The 21,512-nt window shown below is 43.7% G+C and overlaps 2 protein-coding genes across 19 annotated transcripts in view; one reads left to right on the forward strand and one right to left on the reverse strand.

Moving 5' to 3' along the window:
• The window catches only part of INTS9 (integrator complex subunit 9), a 70,834-nt gene extending 65,004 nt beyond the window's left edge, over positions 1-5,830 (reverse strand). The window contains exons 1-2 of the mRNA XM_026102014.2: positions 5,743-5,830; positions 1,428-1,555 (exon numbers count right to left, since the gene is read on the reverse strand). Of these exons, the coding sequence (XP_025957799.2) occupies positions 1,428-1,555; positions 5,743-5,751 (137 nt within the window). The 5' untranslated portion in view covers positions 5,752-5,830. The remainder of the gene's footprint in view (positions 1-1,427; positions 1,556-5,742) is intronic.
• Positions 5,831-6,022: 192 nt separating this feature from the next.
• HMBOX1 (homeobox containing 1) overlaps positions 6,023-21,512 on the forward strand; it is a 119,086-nt gene continuing 103,596 nt past the window's right edge. For 7 of the 18 annotated variants that reach the window (XM_064508265.1, XM_064508270.1, XM_064508266.1 and 4 more), the window contains exon 1: positions 6,036-6,404. The gene's annotated coding sequence lies outside the window, so the exon portion shown is untranslated. Of the gene's footprint in view, positions 6,405-6,499; positions 6,580-6,627; positions 6,720-21,512 lie in introns of those variants that run through there. The other 11 variants (XM_064508261.1, XM_064508267.1, XM_064508269.1 and 8 more) reach the window with 5 other exon arrangements.

Raw genomic sequence — 21,512 nt, forward strand, 5'->3', positions numbered from 1 at the left:
GTCATTTTAGTGCAGACATTCTGGAGGTACTGGGGGAATTCCAGGTTGTGACCTGCAATTTGGCTGCTCATTCCCAGGGTCCGCTATTAGCAGACAAAGTTAGCATACCCCCGGGGAGCATCGATGCCTGCCTTCTAAAGAACCTGTTAAGCCTTTGTTCGATCACCTAATTTTTCTACTTGTTCCTCTCTCTGTTTCCTTTTCGGGGGCAGGGGGAAGGGAAGGGAGGAGGCACTGGATGGAAGTGGGGGGAGCTAATGTAAGGCAGCTCTGGCTGTATCTGGATTTCCCAAATTTTCTGGAACCTTTCAAAATTTACTACTGCCTCCAAATTTTGTTGTTAGCAAACACATTCAGGAATGGGACAAAAATCAACTATCACACTGATTTGTCTGGAGGCACCTGTTGCCTTCTCCACATCAGATCTGGAGTTCCACATCTCGCAGAACAATGCATCTGTTGTTTGTTCATCTCCAAGAAGAAAAAATTCATAGGAGGTGCTGGACAACTGTTTTAACCTCATTAGGTTTAAGTCAGTTATGGAACCCTCTTTGCAATAATAACCTCCCCTCCTTTCCACCCAAAGCCTTCCCTCACCCCAGAACATGCCTCACTTGTTTTCTTGTGGATCAAGGGTACCAAATGGCTTTTGTGAAAACTCCTACTAGCTTCCCATCACCAAAGAGTTACTCAATATCCACCCCATCAAGCCACAATTTTTGTAACTTGTTCCACCTTATGCAGGACATAAGCCACTTTAATTGAAAATCCAAATCCAGCTACAAACCCAGGGAGAGCCTACTCTGCAGTTGCAGCATAGAAGGAGCCTTGGTTTCAGGATTCAGTTCTAGGCTCTATTCCCTATGGGATTCTGGGCAAACAGGACAATTTTACTGCCATTACATTCTTGTGCCCAGCTGCACTGCCCTTTCATTTATTTAAGTTTTTAAAGGGGACAATTATGCCATCAAGTTGGCTGACGAGGACTGTTAAGTGCTATTTTTCTTTGCATTAGTCCATGCTCTGAAGAAAGGCCTGAGCAGACGGTGGTTAAACACTGCTTACTGGGCTCCATGCACTCCATCTCAGTTACCCATTTATCTCATCTTGCATGAAGAAGCCAGAAAGATGACAGATATGTGACCTCACTTGTGCTGAGCAGTTGCAGCAATACTTTACTGAAGCTTAGAATAAATTATCTAGAAAAACCAATCAATAAATCCATAAAATGTCTTCCGTCTACTGAGCCAAAGGATGTTATTTTGATAAAGAGAATTTTTAAGTGAACAAAGTCTATTTATGATATCAGATGATGCTGTTCATTTGTACTCATCCGCTCCCTCCTCCCAATACACCATTTCACGCAAAGCACTCCAACTGCAACCCAAGAAGACACAGACTAAGTGCTTACAGGCTGCAGAACATACCTCTGAACCAGCGGCAACGGGAGGAAATTGAGGGTAGAGGTCATATCCAGCCCACAATCCAACATGATGGTGGTGGATTTGAACTTGAGCACATTGCATGGTAAGGTTGGATGTCCTGAGAGGCAGTACTGAAAGAAGAATATGAGAACGAGTTAACTGTCATCTTTGTCAACAGAGCAACCACCCTGAAAATGGTCTTTTTTCCTAATTTTTAAACAAGAAGTAGTTTCATGAGCATGAAAATGAAATCTGTTTTTCCACAAATTTGTGTCTCACAGCTGTGTGTGTTCATTGAAGTTTTCCACATGCCAGGGTACTAAGAGGCAGATTTTCTTCGGTCCAGGTTTTCTGATCCTTAACAAAGGGTGAGAAAATGATATAGACCCTCTCTCTATTTTAGGACATATATAGAGTTTCCCTCCTCTAACACCACCTATTTTTACAAAACTCCTATGAAATTAGTATCTTTAAAACTCAGTCCTAGTGGCAAAACTTGTCTGAAATTGGCTAGAGAACTGGAAAATTACTTGGGGAGGAAAGGGAGGGAGAGAACCCCTATAGCATCACAAGATTTATTTCCTTAAGAAACCAGGCTAAACAAACAGACAAGGAGCAGCCCACACCTTCTGCGGCTCCTTGGCCCAGCTCCGCAGAGGAAGCTGTGCATACGCAGAGCAGCAGCTCTGGGGCATGCTCTCACCTGCCTTTTGTCTCGCTAAACGCAAACAGGAAACCCTGGGGAAGGGACAGCCCTACCTGAATGGAATGGTTTGTGTACTGAAAAATCCCAAATGCCTTCCGAGCTTAATGAGCCAGTAAGCAGGTTGTGTACAGGGGCACTTCAGCATCATCGAGATGCAGTCACCTCTTGTACGGAGCATGGCAAATATTTAACAGTGAACAGGAGTGGCTGAAGCTTCGAATAAGAAAAGTGAATAAAAATGTCATCTTTAGTAAGTGGGAGTAAAAACGTAAATGTTCCAATAGAGTGCAGCCACCTTAACATGAGGCTTTCTCCTCTTTGGCAAGGAATTTGATGCATCTTCAGGGACTGCAAGAATAGGAGATTTTGCATCTCAAATACAAGATCTTGCATCTCAAAGTTTGGACATCTTGCAACACAGCACCTCTCAGATGGTCAAATTTGGATTTTAAATTCAAGTTCGGTCTAAATATGATTAAACATATCAATTAGTTGTCCATGCACTGCTTTGAATATAAAAACAGTTTGGGTCATTTTCTAAGTCATTTATACCTTATGCTTGCTTTCTACACTTCACTCTTTGAATACAAAAACAGTTTGGGTCATTTTCTAAGTCATTTATACCTTATGCTTGCTTTCTACACTTCACTCTGCTAAGTGGAAAGGAGGTAGATTCATCATTTTGTTTTCTACCTCTGCTCATAATACATTAACACTGCAACTGTTTGGATTAACAACTCCCAAGGAGACTATTTACATACATTCATAAAAAAGTAGTTTTAAATTATATTTAAATGTTAAAAAGCTATTAAACCCCAAATAGTAAATTAAAAATAATCACAAGACTTTTGTTTTAAAATTCATAAAGCCTTAATTATTAGAAAGCAACATTATGTTTGCTTGCTGTTAGCACAATGTAGGAAAAGCTTAAGAAACCAAGCTAGTGAAGAAGTGAGTATATGTGTAAGAAATTCAGTTGCTTTATTTGTGAATGCAAAATACACATGTGAAATTAAGTTTTCACCAGACCAGAACTTTGACAACTGAAGGTACAACTGAAGTAAATAGAAAAAAATGAGGGGGAAAAAAATCTAAATTATTTTTATAGCTTTTAAACTACAGGTAATTAAAAAAACCAGTGAAATATCACCACTTTTATCAGCAGAGCACTTTCTTGCTCTTTTTAAAATCATGAATCAGATCATGACCCTGACATCTGTGAGCTAACTGGAAAATCTTCCTCTTTTCTTCTTTAACAGCATCTACAATAATCTATATTTAGCCGTCAAGCTGTAGTAAGTGGATTCCTGGGAGTCAGTGGATTCTTTCTATCAGATTCACGTAAAGGGACCAAAAAACTTCAGATATGCTGTACAGCTATTTGCACATGTGACATTTCTGGGCCTGTACAATTACAATTTTTGTTCAGGAATCCAGGAATCCTAATCTGCATTACAGATATCTCTACAGGCACTATAAATGTGATAGATTATTTCCCACCCAGATTATAGCTGTTACTGTTTAAAATAGATCCAGAGACCCCAGTTACTAATATTCCTGATCCAACTAAAATGCAAGTCCTTTTTGTGCTAAGATTTGCTGGCTTCTATCTTTTTTCCATTATGACTGAAGATCAGTGCAGCTAACACAACAGGTCCTTGTTCTCGTAATCAAAAAATGCGTAAAAAGTAATGCAAAAAGGTCACGAAATACATACAAGATACTATAAACATGCCCAACTCAGCTCACAGCATTCTTGGCAGGCTTTGTAAATTAGATGAAAGTTTGACAGAGTGGGGCGCAAGGAGACCAAGATGAGGGGTTAATTCAATACTAAAACTCTCGGAGAGAAAGGTTCTCAGCGGACATCTGGTTCGAGCCGAGTGCTCGCCAGCTCTGAGTGTCTCTGGTGATCTCATGTATGGCAATGTGACAGAGAAAAGACACCATGTCTCAGACTAGCAGCTCTAAAACACTGAAGATTTTGCAGGTTAACGCCAGTGCTTTGACTTCCAACTGAAGCCAACATAGACTGCAATGCTTTCCCAGTATTAATATCACACACTAGCTTAAAATCTAGGGGAAAATTTGCAACTGGATTTGTCTGAATCAAAGCACATTAGATTTGTAGGAATCTTTCGTTTTCCCTGGATTCTGAATCAGGTCCAGAGACTGTTACCTCTATCTCGTTCTTCCAAATTCAGACTAAAATATATGACGAAAGAGGATGAAATAGCATTCAACTCCTCCCTCCACAACCCGGAGTGTCAGTCTCAACTCCAGACAAACACAAGACGAAGAATCTGGTCTTACGCTCCTGGCCTCCAAGTTGTAGACAGGTCTAAAAATATGACAATACAGATTTCAGACAGCTTGCATTTCCCTCGCCTCTTCTCCCTCTCTGCCTTCCTACAAGAATAGGATGGGTTCTGCTTCTCAGGGTGTAGACATAACAAAGAATTCTGCATTTCTACTATGATTTTCATTTAAAGATTTCTCAGCCTGCTTTTTGTTGTGCATTACATCGATCTCTGCAATCACATACAGAATTGCTTAGCTTTGCACAGTTTCTCCCACTGGTAGCATTCATGCACACAGAGAGATTTAATCACATACATAAGATTATGCAGGATCAAGCTCTTCAGCCACCTGCCTACTGCACTAATTTTACAGTTACACCACAGCCAGTGATTTACTTGAAGTCACAAGAGCAGCCCAGAATTTAGGTCCACTTCTGTGAAGTTTTCTCAAGACCAACTGCAGTTTCAAGATGGAGAGACAATCATACGCTTAATGACAGTATAACTTCAGGTTAATGAATTCAAATGTAACATTCAGAATTTTTGAAAACTGTTTCCTTTTTCATTTCCAGACACAGAACTGCAACACATCGAGTGTAACAAGGCCTTTCCTCCTGGAAAATAAGTTAGTGGCTGAATCCAAGGTCCTTGGAAAACTTAAACAGTTGAGAAAGGAGATTTATACAACAGATATCAGTAACATGGGTAACGCATTTTCTAACAACCTTCCCTTTAAAATATTTTACTATTGGAACCAAAACGTCTGTCAGAATCATAGCACACCCTTGACAAAGCTATTCCAGGATGATTTTCTTCCAAGTACTTATTTGTGTGAGCATCATAATAATGATAAAATAGCATATAATCTCTATCATGAACCATGGAGATTTATTAATATTTCCAGAGTAATTCAGTGGAAGCCACACGTGCAACGGGCCAGCTCCGGTCCTGCTCCAAGGCGAGATTCACGCTCAAGAATAGGAGCACAGAGAAACACCTCCTTCCCCCAAATCCGGGCTAAACCCCCAGACCCAGCCAGCCCCTCCATCGCTGACGGGAGGAGGGAGAGCATGAGCCCGCCGCCCAGGCCTAGGCCCTCCCGCCCGCGCAGGGGCCGGCGGCTCCCCGCCGACCGTTTAACGGTCACCGCCGGACCGGCGCCGGCCGGATCGCGGAGCGCTGGGCCCGCCCCTCGCCGGGCTCCCGCGTGGCCCCCCATTGGCTGAGCCCCCAGGCAGGGCCGGGGCACGTCTCCCCCTCCCCCGGGGCCTCAGTTTCCCCCCTCGCAGCGCCCCTCACTACCCGCACTCACCAGCTTCATGCTTTACCCGGCTCTATTTACCGGGACTATCCTGCCCCCCCGCTTCCTGCCTAGCCCCCAGCCCTCCCCGCCCCGGGGCATCATGGGACTTGCAGTCCCGCCCCCCCCCCCCCGCCCAGGATGAAGTCATGGCCAAGCCCGCCCCGCTCTTCCACCTTGCCCCCTCGTCCCGAGGCATGCCGGGAGTGGTAGTCCGCTCTGCGCTTCGCCCCGCGCTCCATTGGCGTGCCGCGCCCCGGGGGCATGCTGGGAGTCGTAGTCCGGCGGCCGCGGCTCTCCCCGTCACCCTGGGGAGGGGGGAACTACAAGTCCCAGGGTCTCACAGCTGCAGCAGGTGGGAGCTCGGATGTTGATATCAACATGGCGCTTGTCAGACAGACAAAGACAGTCAGTCTGGTGTGATTGAGCCAAAAAAAAAAAAAAAAAAAGCCAAGAGGGAGCCAGAGGGAGAGACAGGAGGCGAGAGAGACGGGGCGAGGGGGGCGCTTTCCCTCGGGGGGGGCCGGGGAGGGGGGTCTGGCAGCCGAGGGATTCCCCCTCCCTATTGTTCTCGTCCCCGCGCGCCCCCCCTCACGGCGGGGCGGGGGAGGGAGGGGGCCCCCCCCCGCGGCCGCCGTTAAATGGTGAGGTGGCGCAGGAGCCCGGATCCAGAGGTGAGTGTTGCCCGTGGGGAGGAGGGAAGCGTGGGGCCGGGAGGGGGAGGGCGGGAGCGGCGCCGGCGAGGGGAGGGGGCGGGCGGGTGGGTGGGCTGGAGGCAGGGCGCAGGGGGTCCCCCCTCCGCCGAGGCTGCGGGCGGGCGGGCGAGCGGCTCGCCGCGGAGCGCAGGAGGTGCGTGCGGGGGGCGCCGGGGGCAGCGGCGGGCCGGGCGGGGCGGGCCGGGCCCCGCAGCCCCGGCTGCCTCTCGCCGGCCGGGTCCGTGCCGAGCTGGGTGGCTCCGCTCTCCTTGCGGCGCCGGAGCGGGGAGGAAGGTGCCCCTCGGAGCCGCGGGGGCTGCGGGAGGGCAGGGCAACTCGCGCCCACCTCGCGGGGCTGCTGGAGCGGGAGAGCGTTTGCCTCGCGGTTTTCTCTTTTTTTCCCTTTTTTTCCTCCCCCGAGCGGGTGGGGGGGGGGCAGGACTCGGAGTCCCCTCAGACTGGGTGGGTGCTTTTTTTTTTTGCGCGTGTGTTTTGTTTGTTTGCTGCGGAGTTGGAGCAGCCCGGGGCTGGGCTGCTGCAAGCGCCGGTGAAAGGTGGGGGGCGAGGACCCCCCCCCCCCCCGCTCCGGTCCGGGGGTGCCACTGCTGCCCCGGCAGTTTGGGGGGGGAGGGGAGCCCGGGGAGGGGGGGCGTGCGGGGCGCATCGGGCCCCCTTGGAGGGGGTCGTGGGGGGGCACAAGCCGTGAACTGGGGGGGCATCTTGTTGCTGAGTTTTAACCCGGGTGGGGGAGAGGCGGGGCGCGGGGAGAAGTCGCTCCCCAAATGTGCGAGGAGACTTGGGTGGGGTGTCGCACGCTTGTTTTGTACTTCTGGAGCCGGGGCGGGGGGGGGGGGCGGTTAAAATGCCCTTTCCCCCCGCGCTCATGTGCGGGGGGAGAGCGGGTCTGGCCCGGGGCGGTCTGGGGGAGCGTGGAGGGGGGGCTGCTTCGGGGCTTAAACACCCCGGGAGACGAGTGTTTTCTGCGTGCAGGGCGGGCTGTGCCGAGTGCTTCGAGCTCAGTTTCATCTGGTGGGTTTTTTACTTGTTTTAAGAGCCTCTCTTGGTGTGTTTGCAGAGCACTACTTTGGAAACCTTGGTTTTTCTTCCCCCTTCTTTTTTTTCAGTAGGTCTGAGAGAAACCTTGATGGTGTGTGCTATTTTTCCTCGTCCCCTCATGTTAGGGAAGGGAAAAAAATGCTTTTTTGAGGGGGAGGGAAAGAGGAAATGAAGATTGTGAGCGCGTTTGCTGCCCGTCGAGTCTGGTATACCTTAATTTGCTCTCAGGCTTAGGTAACATGAGGAGCACGGATAAGCGGCTTTAAGTACGAAACGTGCACGAGCTGAAGCTGGAGAGATTTAAACTTTGTAGGGAGGAAAGCGTTAAACTGATGGCCAGGGCACACGTTGGCGAACGCGGTCGGAGCAGGTCTGATAGACACCAGCTACGTGCCCCCGCTTCCCACTAGTGGGGATGGAGGAGAAGGAAACTGGTGGGAAAAACTCCAATTTGCATGAATGATATCACGTAAAATATACTGGAGAAACAGACTGTGCTGTGCGGACGATCTGTGGGCTTTGCAAAGCCCTGAAGCGCCCGCCTGCGTCCCGTGATATGACTAGCTCATTTCTGCAGGGCTCATCAGGTACAGGCTCTGCTTCCTTCCTGGGATGGTGCAGCTGGCATTTGATTTCCTCCGTGGATGGGAGAGGAGGAGTCCTGTGCAGTTTTCTTTCCTGAGATGATTGCATTTTCTTTGGCCTTGCTGTACCCTGCCTCATTAGTAGGAACTGCATCTATATTTATTTACCATTATACTGTGTCCCTTGGGATGTCGGGTGTAGTTTGGAGTAGGTATATATGGATTTATCACTCTTAACATTTTTTTTTTCCTCCTGTCATGCTAGGGCCAAATCCTTCAACAGCAGAGAACAAACTTAATTTATGTCTGTGTTTTGCATCTCCCTTTTTGCTATTTCTCTTCCAAATTGCTAAGGAAACATTTCTGACATGCAGATTGGGGAGGGAAGTAGGGGAGAAGTGGGAAATGGTTGTAATAACAAATGCGTCCCAGCCTTATATCATCTGCCCGTTCTAGGAGCACTGGGCTCTCCAAAGAGCAGGGTTTGATATTGCATGTGTAAACCGTGATCCTGGGATTTGGGAACACTGCATCTTTTCTCTTATGTGAAGATTCTTCTTTAGCCCCATGACAGCCACAAGTTTTTTTGTATAGTTCACAGAATTGTCTGATGAGCCTGGGTGTGAGGCTAGGAACAAGGAACTTGTGTTTTACTTAGCTGTGTCTCTTCTTCCTCCTCTCATTCCTTCAGCACCGGTGCAAGCACCAGCACAGGCATCAGCATTTTTACGACTGTGTCATCCAACTCTGTTCAGAGCAGGTCTAGACGACATTGTGGTATGCAGTCTGCCAGCTGTTTTATAGGAATGCTACCATAGGTGAAACTGCAGGCTTTATAAAGAGTGGTAAGGAAATCTTCAAGAAAATGCTGTGTGGATGAGGCCTGCTTATCTCTGCAGCTACTTCATTAAGCAGTTTTAAGCAAGTCCTTTCTGTTTGTTGACCTTTCTAGAAAATATGTGCATCTCTAGTATTGTGATTCGGATAATTCCATGGAATTAGTAACTAGTGTCTGCTTCAGAAAGCTCCCTTCTAAGGCTGTTTCTGTATTTATAGTGTGGATCTTACTGGTATCTCTCAAAGGGATATTAAGAGTTCATGGCTGTCCAGTGTTTTGAAAATTAAATTATTATGAAGTGCTTGCTTAATAGTGATAATCTGTAAGTTCATGGAAGTGTTTGATATGTTTTTTTTCCTTTGATCAGGAGCTGGGGAAGTAGGAGATTTGTGACTCTCTTTTTAAATTATTTTAATTTTATTTTTAACAAAATTTCAGGAATTCTTCTATTGTTAACTTTCAGAACTTTTTTCTTCTTGGATGTCAGTGGGACAGTGATGATATTTGGGCATTTAGGGTATGATGATGGTAGGGAGGGGAACTGGAAGAATTAATGAAACTGAAAAATGAGAAATATGCTGTCATCTCACGCAAATCTGCTTATTTTAATCTAAGGAAAGGAACTTGTGCTTTACAGTGATTTTTGGTGTAGAGATACTACAAAATTACATGTTACAGAATTACAAATACTTCTCATCTTCTGGGAAGTTTTTAGGATTTAAAATCAATCACTTTAAGAGGGATGCTTCCAACTGAGGAATCCTGCTGTGAAAGAAGATGCCTTTATTTGTCTTGCTGATAACTTTCTGCAGCTTGGACACTTGTAAAGCGAAATCTACTTCAGTGACTTTAGACCAATTTTAACGGAGCAGGCACTGAGTCCACATGCAAGTCCTTGTGGGATTGGGCCTTTAATTATACTATCCTGATAATATTATCTTGTTGGTTGTCAAGTATGTGAGACCAATGGCATGATTATGGTGGGATTTTTGAGTTGTTAAGGAGAATTTGATTTTTTTGGGGGGGGGGGGGAAGGAGGTGTCTAACGCTGTTTTTGTGTGTTAGATTACCAGTGAATGATAGTTTAGTATTCTAATATTCTTGTATTGCCCAAGGTCCTTTCTGACATGTGTAAAGATTAGGACAGTTGGGTAGCTAAATATATTAAGAGTTCATGTTTCAACACTCAGTCACGCAAACTGACTGTATGTTAGCTGTGAATGCAGTTTCCAGTGTTAATGCTGAAGATAAGTGTTTTGACAAGAGCTTTTGATTTGGGGAGCAATACAAACAAGAATAACAGGATATGAAAAAAATTTGTTCTTTTTCATTTTGCAGGTGGCAAACTGAGGTAGAGAGAGATTAACTTGCCCAGATTCATACATGGAGTCTGCGGAAGAGCTAGTAATCAGTCCCTCATCTCCAGAGTTTGTCAGGCTTTAATCAGAGTTTTTCTTCCTCTCTTCATTAATTGGCTGACTTCCACATTTTAAAAATAACATCTAGAGATTATTTTTCTTTCTTCCAGTTTCAAACTTTATAGCCTGAAGTTTTTTCTTTTTCAGTTGAGTCTTGAAAATATGAGGTTGAAAAGCTTCATCTTAAACAGCACCTCCCTGACATATGATACTATCTTGAAACAGCCTCTGTCAAGTGAACCCTCTCATTGAAATCATGCAAGGAATTTTGTTACTCAATACTGAAGATCTTCTGGGGGAAAGGAGGTTGCGAGCTATTAACTGTGGTCTTCGTTGCAAGTTGTCACATAAAATATTCTTATATATCGAGGCAGTCATGTGGTCCACAAAAAGAAGTAGAGAATCGGCTCTGTAGCCGCTGGCCAACCAAAAATTTCGTCTTGAAACTGCGAGGAAGGCATTCATTTTTATGTTGTGCCTGCTAAAAAGGGACACGCTAGGTTGAAAATTTGTTCTTTCTCAAACATAGTATTGTTTGATTTCCCTCCCCTTTCCTCCCACTTAGCTGTGTGCTTACACAGGGTTAGCTTGTGACCATAAAAGCATGTCGGGAAGCTTTTGTGATAGATAACCTTAAAAAGTATATTGTGTTTCGGATGAGTCTGTTCTGTGCTGTTTCAATCAAGTTGACCAAAATCTCGTCGTTAGTGCGGGCTTACTGCATAATACGCTGCTGAGCAAAGTGCTCATTTCACAGTTATGAAACTGCTGCTATCACAATTACGGCATCGTAAAGCCTAACCTAATCAGAAGTGATTGATTTACGGCCCTAACTTGTGTGGCGTGCGAGGGTAGTACAGCTCTGATGTTTCAGATTTGATGCATTATTGCCGAGCCGGTGTCCTCCTTAACTGCTCCGTGATTAAAATAATACTTTGTACCTTCATTTGTAAATCGAAGTGCTTTGCAGAGATATCAGTATTTTACAAATAGAGAAACTGAGGCACGAGGGCCGAGTGACTCACTCAAGGTCACAGACTGAGCTGGTGACAGCTGAACACAGCTGTCTCTTTATTCCCAATCTATTGCTCATTTACATCTGTGATATATTAATATATTAACCATATAAGGAATTTATTGGCTGGTCTTTTAATGTGCTCAATAAGAATGGCTAAGTCAATGAGATTTTTACAATGATGGGAGGATTTCCCATGTTCCATTGACTTCTGTGGTTTGACACTTGTCATCCTCATTTATTCTCTTAATTTTATCGCTTTTAAATCCATTAGATTTTTCTCTTTCTGTCATGCCAAAAGCACCGCTGGGGTAAGTTTTCTCATAAAAGCGTTAAGGGATGCCCCTTTTTCTTGTATAGCTTTTCTTCTGCCTTTTTTAGTAGGAGTTTTTGAGTGCTGGACTTCAAATCTATCTCAGGAATGCACATGCATGTTATTTGTTTGATTCAGCGCTGTGTTAATGTAGATGCCGAAAGGTTGAATAATTACAGTTTTGATGTGCTTTTTTTAAGAATTAGAAAAGCATCTATGACTGGTTATTTTATTCGGCTATGTGCAGATTTCCCTTTCCCAGTTCTTAATCAAAGCTGCACGCAGAATCTGGAGTTAAAGACGACTGCTCTTAAAACGGAGGACGGCTGTAGTGTAGTGTTTTTGACAAAGTGTATTCTGCTTTATCTTTCCCGTGCAGCCAGCTAGAATGTATGGAAGGTCAGTTAACTCTTTCTCCTACAGAATTACTGTGTAAATGTTTACTTTATCATTTAATGTTGGTTTCAGTGCACCAACTGGACTCAAAGTTATTGATGAGCTTAACCCTGCATCAAGTTTTATGCATGTGTGTCCGTACCAAAATGACTCCTGTAGGATAAGACTTACCAAAGACCTAGCTTCGTGTATACGTCCACAGTATGTTGGCAAGTACTTTCTTCCAGTCACTGTTTGCCTGATGGGTGGAGTATTGTTTTTGGATCTGCTGAAGACTTTCTTGCAGCTTGAGGAAACAAATTTTATTTTATTACCTGCTTCATGCATAGAGATGGCGTTCTCTTATTCTCTTTGCGTATATGTGTATTTAAGCTACGTTAAATTTATATGGACCCTCTTCGCTGCTGTGGTGGTAGACGAGGTATTAATTTGGGGCTAAGGAAATAATTTACAAGCCAGGCATACAAACTATGTTAATAATGTCCCACTCCAAGTGCCTCCAGCTGAATCTCACTTGCCCTGAATTCCTGGCCTTGGTCTTCTCCATACTTCTGAGCTCCATAGCTAAGAAGTCTTGTTTTTCTTTCATTAAAACAAAAAATGTCAGTGAAGCTTATGTTCATCAATAAACCAACTGTTACTGCTGAAACAATACTGTAGGGCGCTCTTTCAGCAAGCCTTGTGAACAGCCGGTTTTATTCTTCTGATAGGCTTGTCCCCTATCAGTTAGGAAGTGTAGCATATAGTCATTTCCTGCATTTTGAGCTGCCCATTTCTTATGAACTCCGAAGCAAGCACTGAATCTGCTTTTTGTTCTTCCAGTGGTGCTGTAATATTAATGGAAGCAGAAAGCATTTAGTTAGTTCGTAAAATACAAGCACTGTTTCTACTTGGATATTTATTCTGACCTTTATTTTGGACACTTTCTCTGTCGCGATCAGCTTCTCTGATTACAATGTTAGCTTTCACTAGAAATGTCTTTGTGATTTAGCTAGCAGGGCTTTGGAGTCGGAGCAACTGGGTGTGCAGCAGCTCTGACATGCAAGCAGGACTCGCATGAACATTGAAAAAGCAAGCTCTTCCTAGCAGTGAGATCTCACTGTGTTCTCATTTCTAGGCCCTGCCGTAAGCCTTGCTCTGTGAGCCAGGGCAAACTTCTTGACCTGCCTGTGTTCCAGTGTATCATGTGAAAATAATCCTTGGGGGGCTGTTGAGATGCTTTCATATTTGTGAAGTATTTGGAGCTTCTTGGCTGGGTAGCGTGCTCAAAGTGCACGCTGCTCTCGATAGTATAAACATAAATGACACAAGTGTATTTACACAGAATAAGACCTAGTTATTTAAGCTAATACTGATTTTTTTCATCTCACAGGTGGGAGAAAAGTAGTTCCTCACCTGTTTTCTCAGCTGAGTTGTCTTAGGCGCTGTCTGCAAGACCTCGCAGGCAGGACTCCTCTCACTGGTTTGCATCTAGGAGGGCTCCATCCGTTTGGTGGAGCAGTGGTGTTTAGTGATAACGACGCCGGTCTGAAAAAGAGGAAACTTAGTGAACGTGAAACTTATGCCTCCTTTAATTTCCTCATGCACAGAAGTAGACTGATGTTAGCGTATTGGAGAGTTACAAACTTTAAGGCCAGAAGAGCCAATTAAACCGCCTTGTCCGATATGCTTTATATCACAAGTCAGTAAATTTCAATTGTTTTCTCTGAAACTGAGACCAGTAACTGATGTTTGGCTAAAAATAATTTGAAAGCCTTCCAGCCTTGTGGGTCCATCACTGGTAATTTCAAACCCATCACTTCTCTTGGTAGTTTGTGCCATCTCACTGTTAAAAATAAGTGGCTAATTTCTAATTTGAATTTGTCTAAGTTCAGCTGCTGGTTCTTGTTAGGACCTTCCTGACAAGATTAGAGCCCTTTAGTATCCAGTACTTTCTTGCCATGGAGGTACTTACACACTGTAATCGAGTTACTTGATTGATAAGGAAACAGAGTTGAGCTTTTAAGTCTCACTCTGAGGCATTTTCTCCAGCACTCAGATCATCCGCTGATTCTTCATGGTCTCCATTTATTTTTATTTTTAATGTCGTGGAAACCAAAAACGGTGAATGTTCCAGTCTGCCTGATCCGTGCTAAATACGGAGGTGTGATGACCCTTCTTGCTACCCAGCTAAAAGGCTCACAGTAGCCCTTCTGCAGGGGGAAATCCTGTTCCTGAGCCTGTTCTGATGCCGAGGTTCTCTCTAGTGAAGTTATGGTCTGCATTTCTTAGGATATAAATTAGCCTTTGTATTCCAAAGTATTTTGCTTTCCTGAGCTCAGCTAAGTTACGTATTCAGACTGCTTTTATTTGCTGCCCTCTCCTCATAATTATGTGCTGTTCCTGTAATCTTGGTGTCAATCACAGATTTTTATCTGCAGTGATAAAAATGTTGAACTGCATCAGACCTTAAATTTAGTGACAAAAAATTAGCATGATGCAATAGCAGGAAGTCGCTGAAGAACTGGCTAACTGACAGATCTGGGAAAGTAGCAGTCGATACGGAGCAGCCGATGTGGACGTGCGCTAGAACCAAAGTGTGCTCTGTGTACATATTTTCTTCATCTACTTCTGTAATCTCAAAAGAATGAAGCTAGTCCTTCATGAAGGCATTTGCCGTAAAAACCTGCTGACTGGCACTACCTATGTCCCTGCTCTCTAATTCTGTAGTGGGAAGATTTTTTTGATATCCAGGTGACCACCTTACAGCTCTCCAGGTGTGCTCCATCCCCTCTTTGAGCATTAGTGTGGTAGGGACATTCACCCAGCGCGGGGTTTGCCGTGATGTTGCAGAGTCCCTCACTGAAAGAGGAAAAAACCCTGCAGGACCATGAAACCCCCTCTTCGGTGTGTGTTTTCTAGGCTGATTTAAAAATGTTCCCCCATAATGCATATGCTTACAGTCATCTTTTCTTACTTCTAAATTAGAAGGTACATCGTGTGACAAAAGCATGTTGCCCCATATCTTTCTGATGGAGAACAGTTCACAGTAATCTTGGCTCTCCCTTGAGAGGCTCTTCCCTCCCAAATGCTGTTTTATTTTTGTTTGTTTAGGGTTTTTTTAGTCTCCAGTCTTGCACTTCTGTTTGTAAGAGGAACATCTCAAGACATTTTGTTCCTGACCGTCTCCCAAGTATAAAAACAGAGTGCTTTTTGGGGAGCAGTGGTGTTATCTGCTTGCAGATCACTTGGCACTGTGGAAGCGAAGACCCTCTAGCCTTTGCGAATGGCTACTGTTGAAGAGACTCATGAATTCTCCTTCAGTTCATTTCATGGGCATAATTCTAATAAATATTGATGCCACTCCTCGGTCACACTCAAATTGTTTTATTCATAGCAATATGCCTTTTAGTTAAAAATGCAACTCCCTTTATGTGCTGATTGTCTGTTTGCTTTGAATTGCCCTTTTGCTATCCCAAACTGATTTAGCTTTTAGTCCCACCGTGTTCCAGCTGTGGTCAGGAGTGTACACGGATATCTCTTCCTATAGGAAGCACAATGTTTATGTTGCTGTAGAAGTAGCCTGCTTTCTTGTTGGGGCACTGCATGAAATACAGGATCCTGAATCCAAACTTGATTTTAATACCATTGTCAGTAAGCAGTGATGTTTTTTAAGGTAGATGTTTGAAAGGACTTGCTCCCTGACAAAGTCCCTGGTTTGAAATCTCCAAATTCCGATCAGATAAAACGTGGAGGGCTTGGGCGAGTGTCCGAAGCTTGGGATGTGTGCTTCCTTTCTGGCTATCAGGTGAGAAACCTGTTGTAGAAGTAGGTTTTGAAAACAGTTTCAGAAGGAGGGGGCGGAAAGAGTACTGATGCACAGGATCTTGGAGGCTTGGAAAGACGCTGTAAGAGAAGGTAGGCTGTTGCTGCTGCATGAAAACTAAGGTGTGGTGAGTAATGCAGGCTCAGAAATGTGTGCTGCTTTGTTGGACACGAGTATTTCTTACAATGCGAGCCTCTGAGCTCAGCCAGTGGCTTTCCTGCCTCCTAGCTAAATTGGTATCTGATTTTTCCTGCTCCTCTGCTGTCTTCTTGCAGGAGTTGTTTATTGACTGAAATTGTTTCCATATGGCTGCAATGTAGAGCTTGATTACATTAAACGTGGCGCTTTCCTGTGGCATTGCAGTGCTATGGAAAGATCATCCCTCTTTCTTTCCTTCCAACCTCCCCTTTCTCCATTAAAATCTGTTTTTTGGAACATGTATAACTTGTTTAGGTAACATCTTTCCCCCTCTCGAGGTTCGTGTAATCAGAAAACTGGGATCCAGTTCTTTTGGCATCTTGGTATTTGATTGCTTAGGTAGGTTAAGTTTGCTTATAAAATGATGGTAAAATACTTAAGATGAGCACTGCAGCGGTGTGATTGCAGCTTGAGAGCATTACTGGAGCAGGGGCCCCAACGTGCTAAGCGCTGAGCGAGTGTGCAGTAAGAGATAGTCCTCCAAAGAGCTTAGTGCCCATCAAGACGGTCCATTTAGATTGTATTTGTTTACACTAATGAGAATCAATTTAAATAGTACTCCAAGAAGGTGTTGAAGTTCCTCTGCTTGGAAGCTTTGGGCTGCCAAAGGGCCAAATTCACCACTTACATGGAGTCTGGAAGCTGTATCTAGTTTGCAGAAAACATATCCATTTGTCATTAAGTGTATCTCTCTGTATCTTTGATAAGAATAAAAGTTGATTGTTGGTTGAGTTAGCTAATAAAACCAGTTGTGAAGCATCTCTACCCTTTCTTAACAATTAGTGTTACAATTATACTTTCTTCTACAAACTTCAGTTTATGATGTGGATTCCAAAATTGATTTTTTTAATTAGAAATTGATTTCTATTTAGATAGGTTTTAAAAAAATACAAATACATCTTTCTTAAACCTGTATAAAACTGATGTTTATGTAACGCCTGCATTTCTTGTAATGTATTTAAAAAGAATCTACGCAATGTATGTTTTTTTTATAGTTGCTCCCTCAAATGAAGTCAACCCAGTGAGCTGATGGTAGTCACCATAGGCTAAGCACACAGAACCGGAGTCTGATGTAGTAAACCAGCTTTTGACAGTAACAGTCTCTTCTGCATGTGCAGAGAGAATATTTTCTTCATTTTGGTATATTCAGATAGTTCAGATCAAAGACTAGTTAATTCAAAACTGAGAAAGCATTTGGGAGCTGTAAATGCAAAAATGCTTGTTTTTTCCTCTCTTAATGTAAAGTGGAAAAAAAGAATGGTGAGGAATGAGATTCACTAATACTAAAATCTTTCAGTGGAGGACACAGCAAGGTTCAATTCACTTAATAAAGATAATTCATTTGTTTTCATGAAGTCACTTTTTAAATGCAGACCATGTTTCCATAACATTTTTATGCATCCAGTGTGTATGATGTGTCATTCAAGATTCATAAAACTGTAATACATAAAAGCTGGCATTTTTAAATTGTTTTATAAACAGTCTGGCTAATAACCCAGGGTAGGAACTGGAAGCCACGTATGCTATTCAAGGCTTTTGCCTGTAAAATGAAACAACTTCAGCAGGAGAAAGTGAGCTTTCCTAACACCTGGGTGTCTGGTAACTTGTTGGGTGATGTAGAACACACTGAAGCTACAAGGGAGGTTTCAGCCACAAGTTGTTTAAATGCAGGTGTCCTATAATTTTTAGAAGCCTTTCACCTATGAGCTGATGGGCAAAAGGAAGGCAGTGACCATGAAGCAGTCATAACTGTCTCTTCTGCTTGTTCTTCTCCTTAAAGGACTTGCTGCTTTGGTGCTTGGGGAAAGGGCTTTGGGCACCTCACTCTAGTTGAGATACTGCAAGGCTTAAAACTGTGATATGATGGAGCTGTCCTCCTTTAGGCCATGCCAAGGCATCTCGGTTCAATAGAAGGGTGGATTAAAAAACTTACTCTCCGTGAGTTTCCTGTCTTCTGCTTAGGTGGCTCCTTGCCCACCACGGTGGCTTTGGGGGACTCTCTTAGATCCTTCTTGGGTGACTTGCACACAGTGTGAGAAAGACCTTTTTGTGAAAGGCTGTGGATCCTGCAGCTACAGCAGGGCACCTCCGAATCCTAACTTATCTTGGAAATCTTCCTATTCCCTATTTTGCAAAATGGTTTGGGAAAGGTAGGCTGGAGAAGAGAGAAAGGAGGCTCTCAGATATTTGACAGTGGAACAGAAGTAGTGCTGAATATCTGTAATTTCCATCAAATTTCCATTCTTAACTAACACTAGAGGCAGAGGGAGTGCTCTCTGTTGGCTTTCACAAGAACTGAACTGGAACTATATTGAGGAAACTTTTTAATTAACTGAAGATCAGTGAGTTCCAGGTCCTTTCATACTTAAGCGTAATTAATTCTCCATTGTTCTTGCTTTTGAGAGACTTTTACTGTCCACTTTCCAAAGGAGACATTGTCCCTTCCTCCAATTATTTGATGGAACAATTTACTACGTGCAGCCTTCCTCCTCCCACCCTTCGTGGTAGCAGCTGCTGAGAAATCTACTTCTAGAGTCCTCCTGTGTGCTGCTGCCCAGCTCTGCTCTATAGTCTGTCTCTTATGCTTAGAAAACTGCAGTGTCAGGATTGAAACACTTTTAGTCTTTGTGCCCACTCTCAAAAAAAGCCCATAATCCTGGTCTTCTGGTTATTAGCATGTGTTAAATGTTCTCTGGCAAATAAACTGAAGGACCATCCTTTCTCACCAGTTTTGTCGAAAAAGAAGTACTTCTCAGAAGAGGCTGCAGGCTCGGAGCCATTGTTTTACTGCAATATTATCAATATATTTTGGCTGCAGTTGTGTTGGTTTTTTCCTTTTTTCGTTAGATGTTAAAGGGAGGGCTTATGACTTCTGAATTCTTTATGTGGAAACATTACTTGGACAGTCCTCCTCGACTCCCCTGCATTCATTTGTGGATGTGCTGTGTATGAGTTCTGGGTACTTATATCCACCAAGGAAAGTCTTGGTCCATGACCGGTGTTCCAGAAACCAGTGAAATTGCAAATAATGTTTCTGCCTGCTGCTGCATCTTGATTTTCTCTTGCCCATTTTCCCTGCTCTTGTTGACAGTCTCGCTTTTGTACCTGTTCCTGTGCTCTTTGCAGTTATAGTTTCCTGTTATAAACTTATCTTAAAATCAGTTTTAACCAACCACTCAGCTCTGGCCTTGGTCAGCCACAAGACAAGATTGATTTAACAATGTTCTTTCAGGTGTCTGAAACCACCAGGCCAAAAAAGTGTGCATGTTTCCACCTCGCACCTTCAAGGGAGCTCGTTTTCGTAGCAAGGACATGTCTTTGTAGCCCAGGCACTTACACTGGTACCAGCCAAACTCTTATGCAGGAAGACTGTGTATGTTCAAATAAGAAATTAATATTTTGCATATAGACAAATCCGTGACTTTTTGTCCTCCGTTCTTCCTTTCCTGCTTATTTCTGGAAGGTGGACCTTTTAAAGCCTCGTACAGTAGTTCTTACAGACGCGCTAGTCTCAGTGGATTTAGCACCGGGCTTGCACATGGAAGGGTTAGAAGCCAGCTGTTTAATTGCCTCTGTATATGGTAGATCTTTGAAATGTAAATTCAGTAAGGTTCCTGCTCTGCTCTGCAGCACCACTGGTGTGTGCACATGCTACTCCCAAAAATAAGTGTGTGTGTCTTGAAAGTACTGCTTTAAGATGGGCTGTGATCTGCAGTAATGGAAGAATCACACAGATTTATACCTTTGAATATAGGCATAAAGTAAGATTTACTTAGAATTGCAAAACACAGTATGGAGACTAAGTTCAGGTTGAATAAAGAATAGCTGTACTGGTCAGAGCAGAAGTTTGCCTTCCCTCTCGCACAAGGCTTGACTACGAGCAGCGCTGGATTCTAGGAAAGACGACAGGAACAAGGCAAACATGATGATTTCTCCCCAGTGTATACCTGTAAATATCCACAGTTTGTGGTTCAGGCGTCCAGGATATCTTTTTGTATCCAATGTTTTTCACTTAATGAAGTCTAGGCAAGTCATAAACAGCCTGTTTGTCTGTTTTAAACTGCTATCCAAGAACTGTGGACAACTGTGTCCGCTGCCGTGTTTTGCACTATTTACTACTGCATGCATGGAGGCTAGGTAGCCTGCGTGAAGTCAGATCAGCCCTTTCCATGGGAACCACATCTGCTGTCATTCAGAAAACCAAGTTTCTGTTGGCTTGTCAGTGCCTTTCTGGTGCAGCGTGATGGCTGCTTGGCAGTCGTTGCTCTGCTTTGTAGAGCTGCCTCCCTTGCAGGCAGTTCTAGATCCCGTTGGCTTTTCCTTCCTCTTGTTCATCATATGGCATTGCAATCATCTCTCCTCTCTTCTGCCCCCTACTACTGTTGGATTTCTCTCTCAATACTATGTTTTCTTTTTCCTATAAAATACCAGACTATTTTCTTGGCTAAAATGGTATTTGTAAGAGAGGTGCAAGTCTTGAACACTGAAATTTCTGTTCTTTTTTTTTTTTTCCTAGCTATTTGATAGCCTCTACTTTTGGGAGCCTCACCTCCCACCATTTTACCTAAAATGCTAGTTTTATATAGTGTACGTGTGAACATACGGTTTCATATACTGCATAACAGTGCTTATTCTCTAATCGTGAGAAAGGAACTGGAGACGGCACTGCAAATGCAATTCCCAGGAGTTGCACCATTGAAAGCACAGGAGTTAATATTTTCCTCCAGATGTTAATGTTTACTGCTTTTATTTTTATATATGCATATAAAAAGGTGTTGGCTTTGTCACTTTGCACTTGAACTAGAAATCGTAGTCTGTTTGTGGTACATAGTAGAAAAATCATCTTTTTTTTTCTCTTAAATACTTTTGGTTTAACAGTTTCTCAGGGTGTGTGTGTGGGGGGGAACTGAGACATCCTTCCAGGGAAATATAGAAAGAGGACAGCAATATCTGATCTTAGTTTTGTCTGCTGCTAGGAGAGAAGGTGACAAAATAGATTGAACGGTCTCTTGCTCGCTCCCCTTTGGAGAGGACAAGGGAAAGCAGGAGCCTGCAGAGAAGAACCTGCAAATAAACTGCTGCAAGGGAAATTTGCATTTCTCCGTGCATGAAGGTGGTAACTGTTCTAATAAGAATGTATCAAAAGTGGCTTTTCTTAACCTGAAATGAGTGGCATGCTTGAATTTCATTGCTGCTGATGATTCCTATCCGCAGATTTCTGTCCTACAGCTGTGGTATTAAAAATTTATGGGGCAACTTGAGATCAAAGCAAACATATATTCTCTTTACTGTGTAAACTTGGGTTTTGCAGAACACGTGCATTGCTTCCATGTATCTTTATGTAGGAATTTTGTCCTAGCAAAAATGGACAACCTTTAAATTTTGCCGTTAGACCCAAGATCTTGAAAAACAGGGTTTCATCCCAATGATTAATGGTGGTCTGAGCCTTTCCTTATCTCCCAAG

The sequence above is a fragment of the Dromaius novaehollandiae genome, chromosome 3 (assembly GCF_036370855.1).
Source record: "Dromaius novaehollandiae isolate bDroNov1 chromosome 3, bDroNov1.hap1, whole genome shotgun sequence".
Classification (NCBI taxonomy): Eukaryota; Metazoa; Chordata; class Aves; order Casuariiformes; family Dromaiidae; genus Dromaius; species Dromaius novaehollandiae.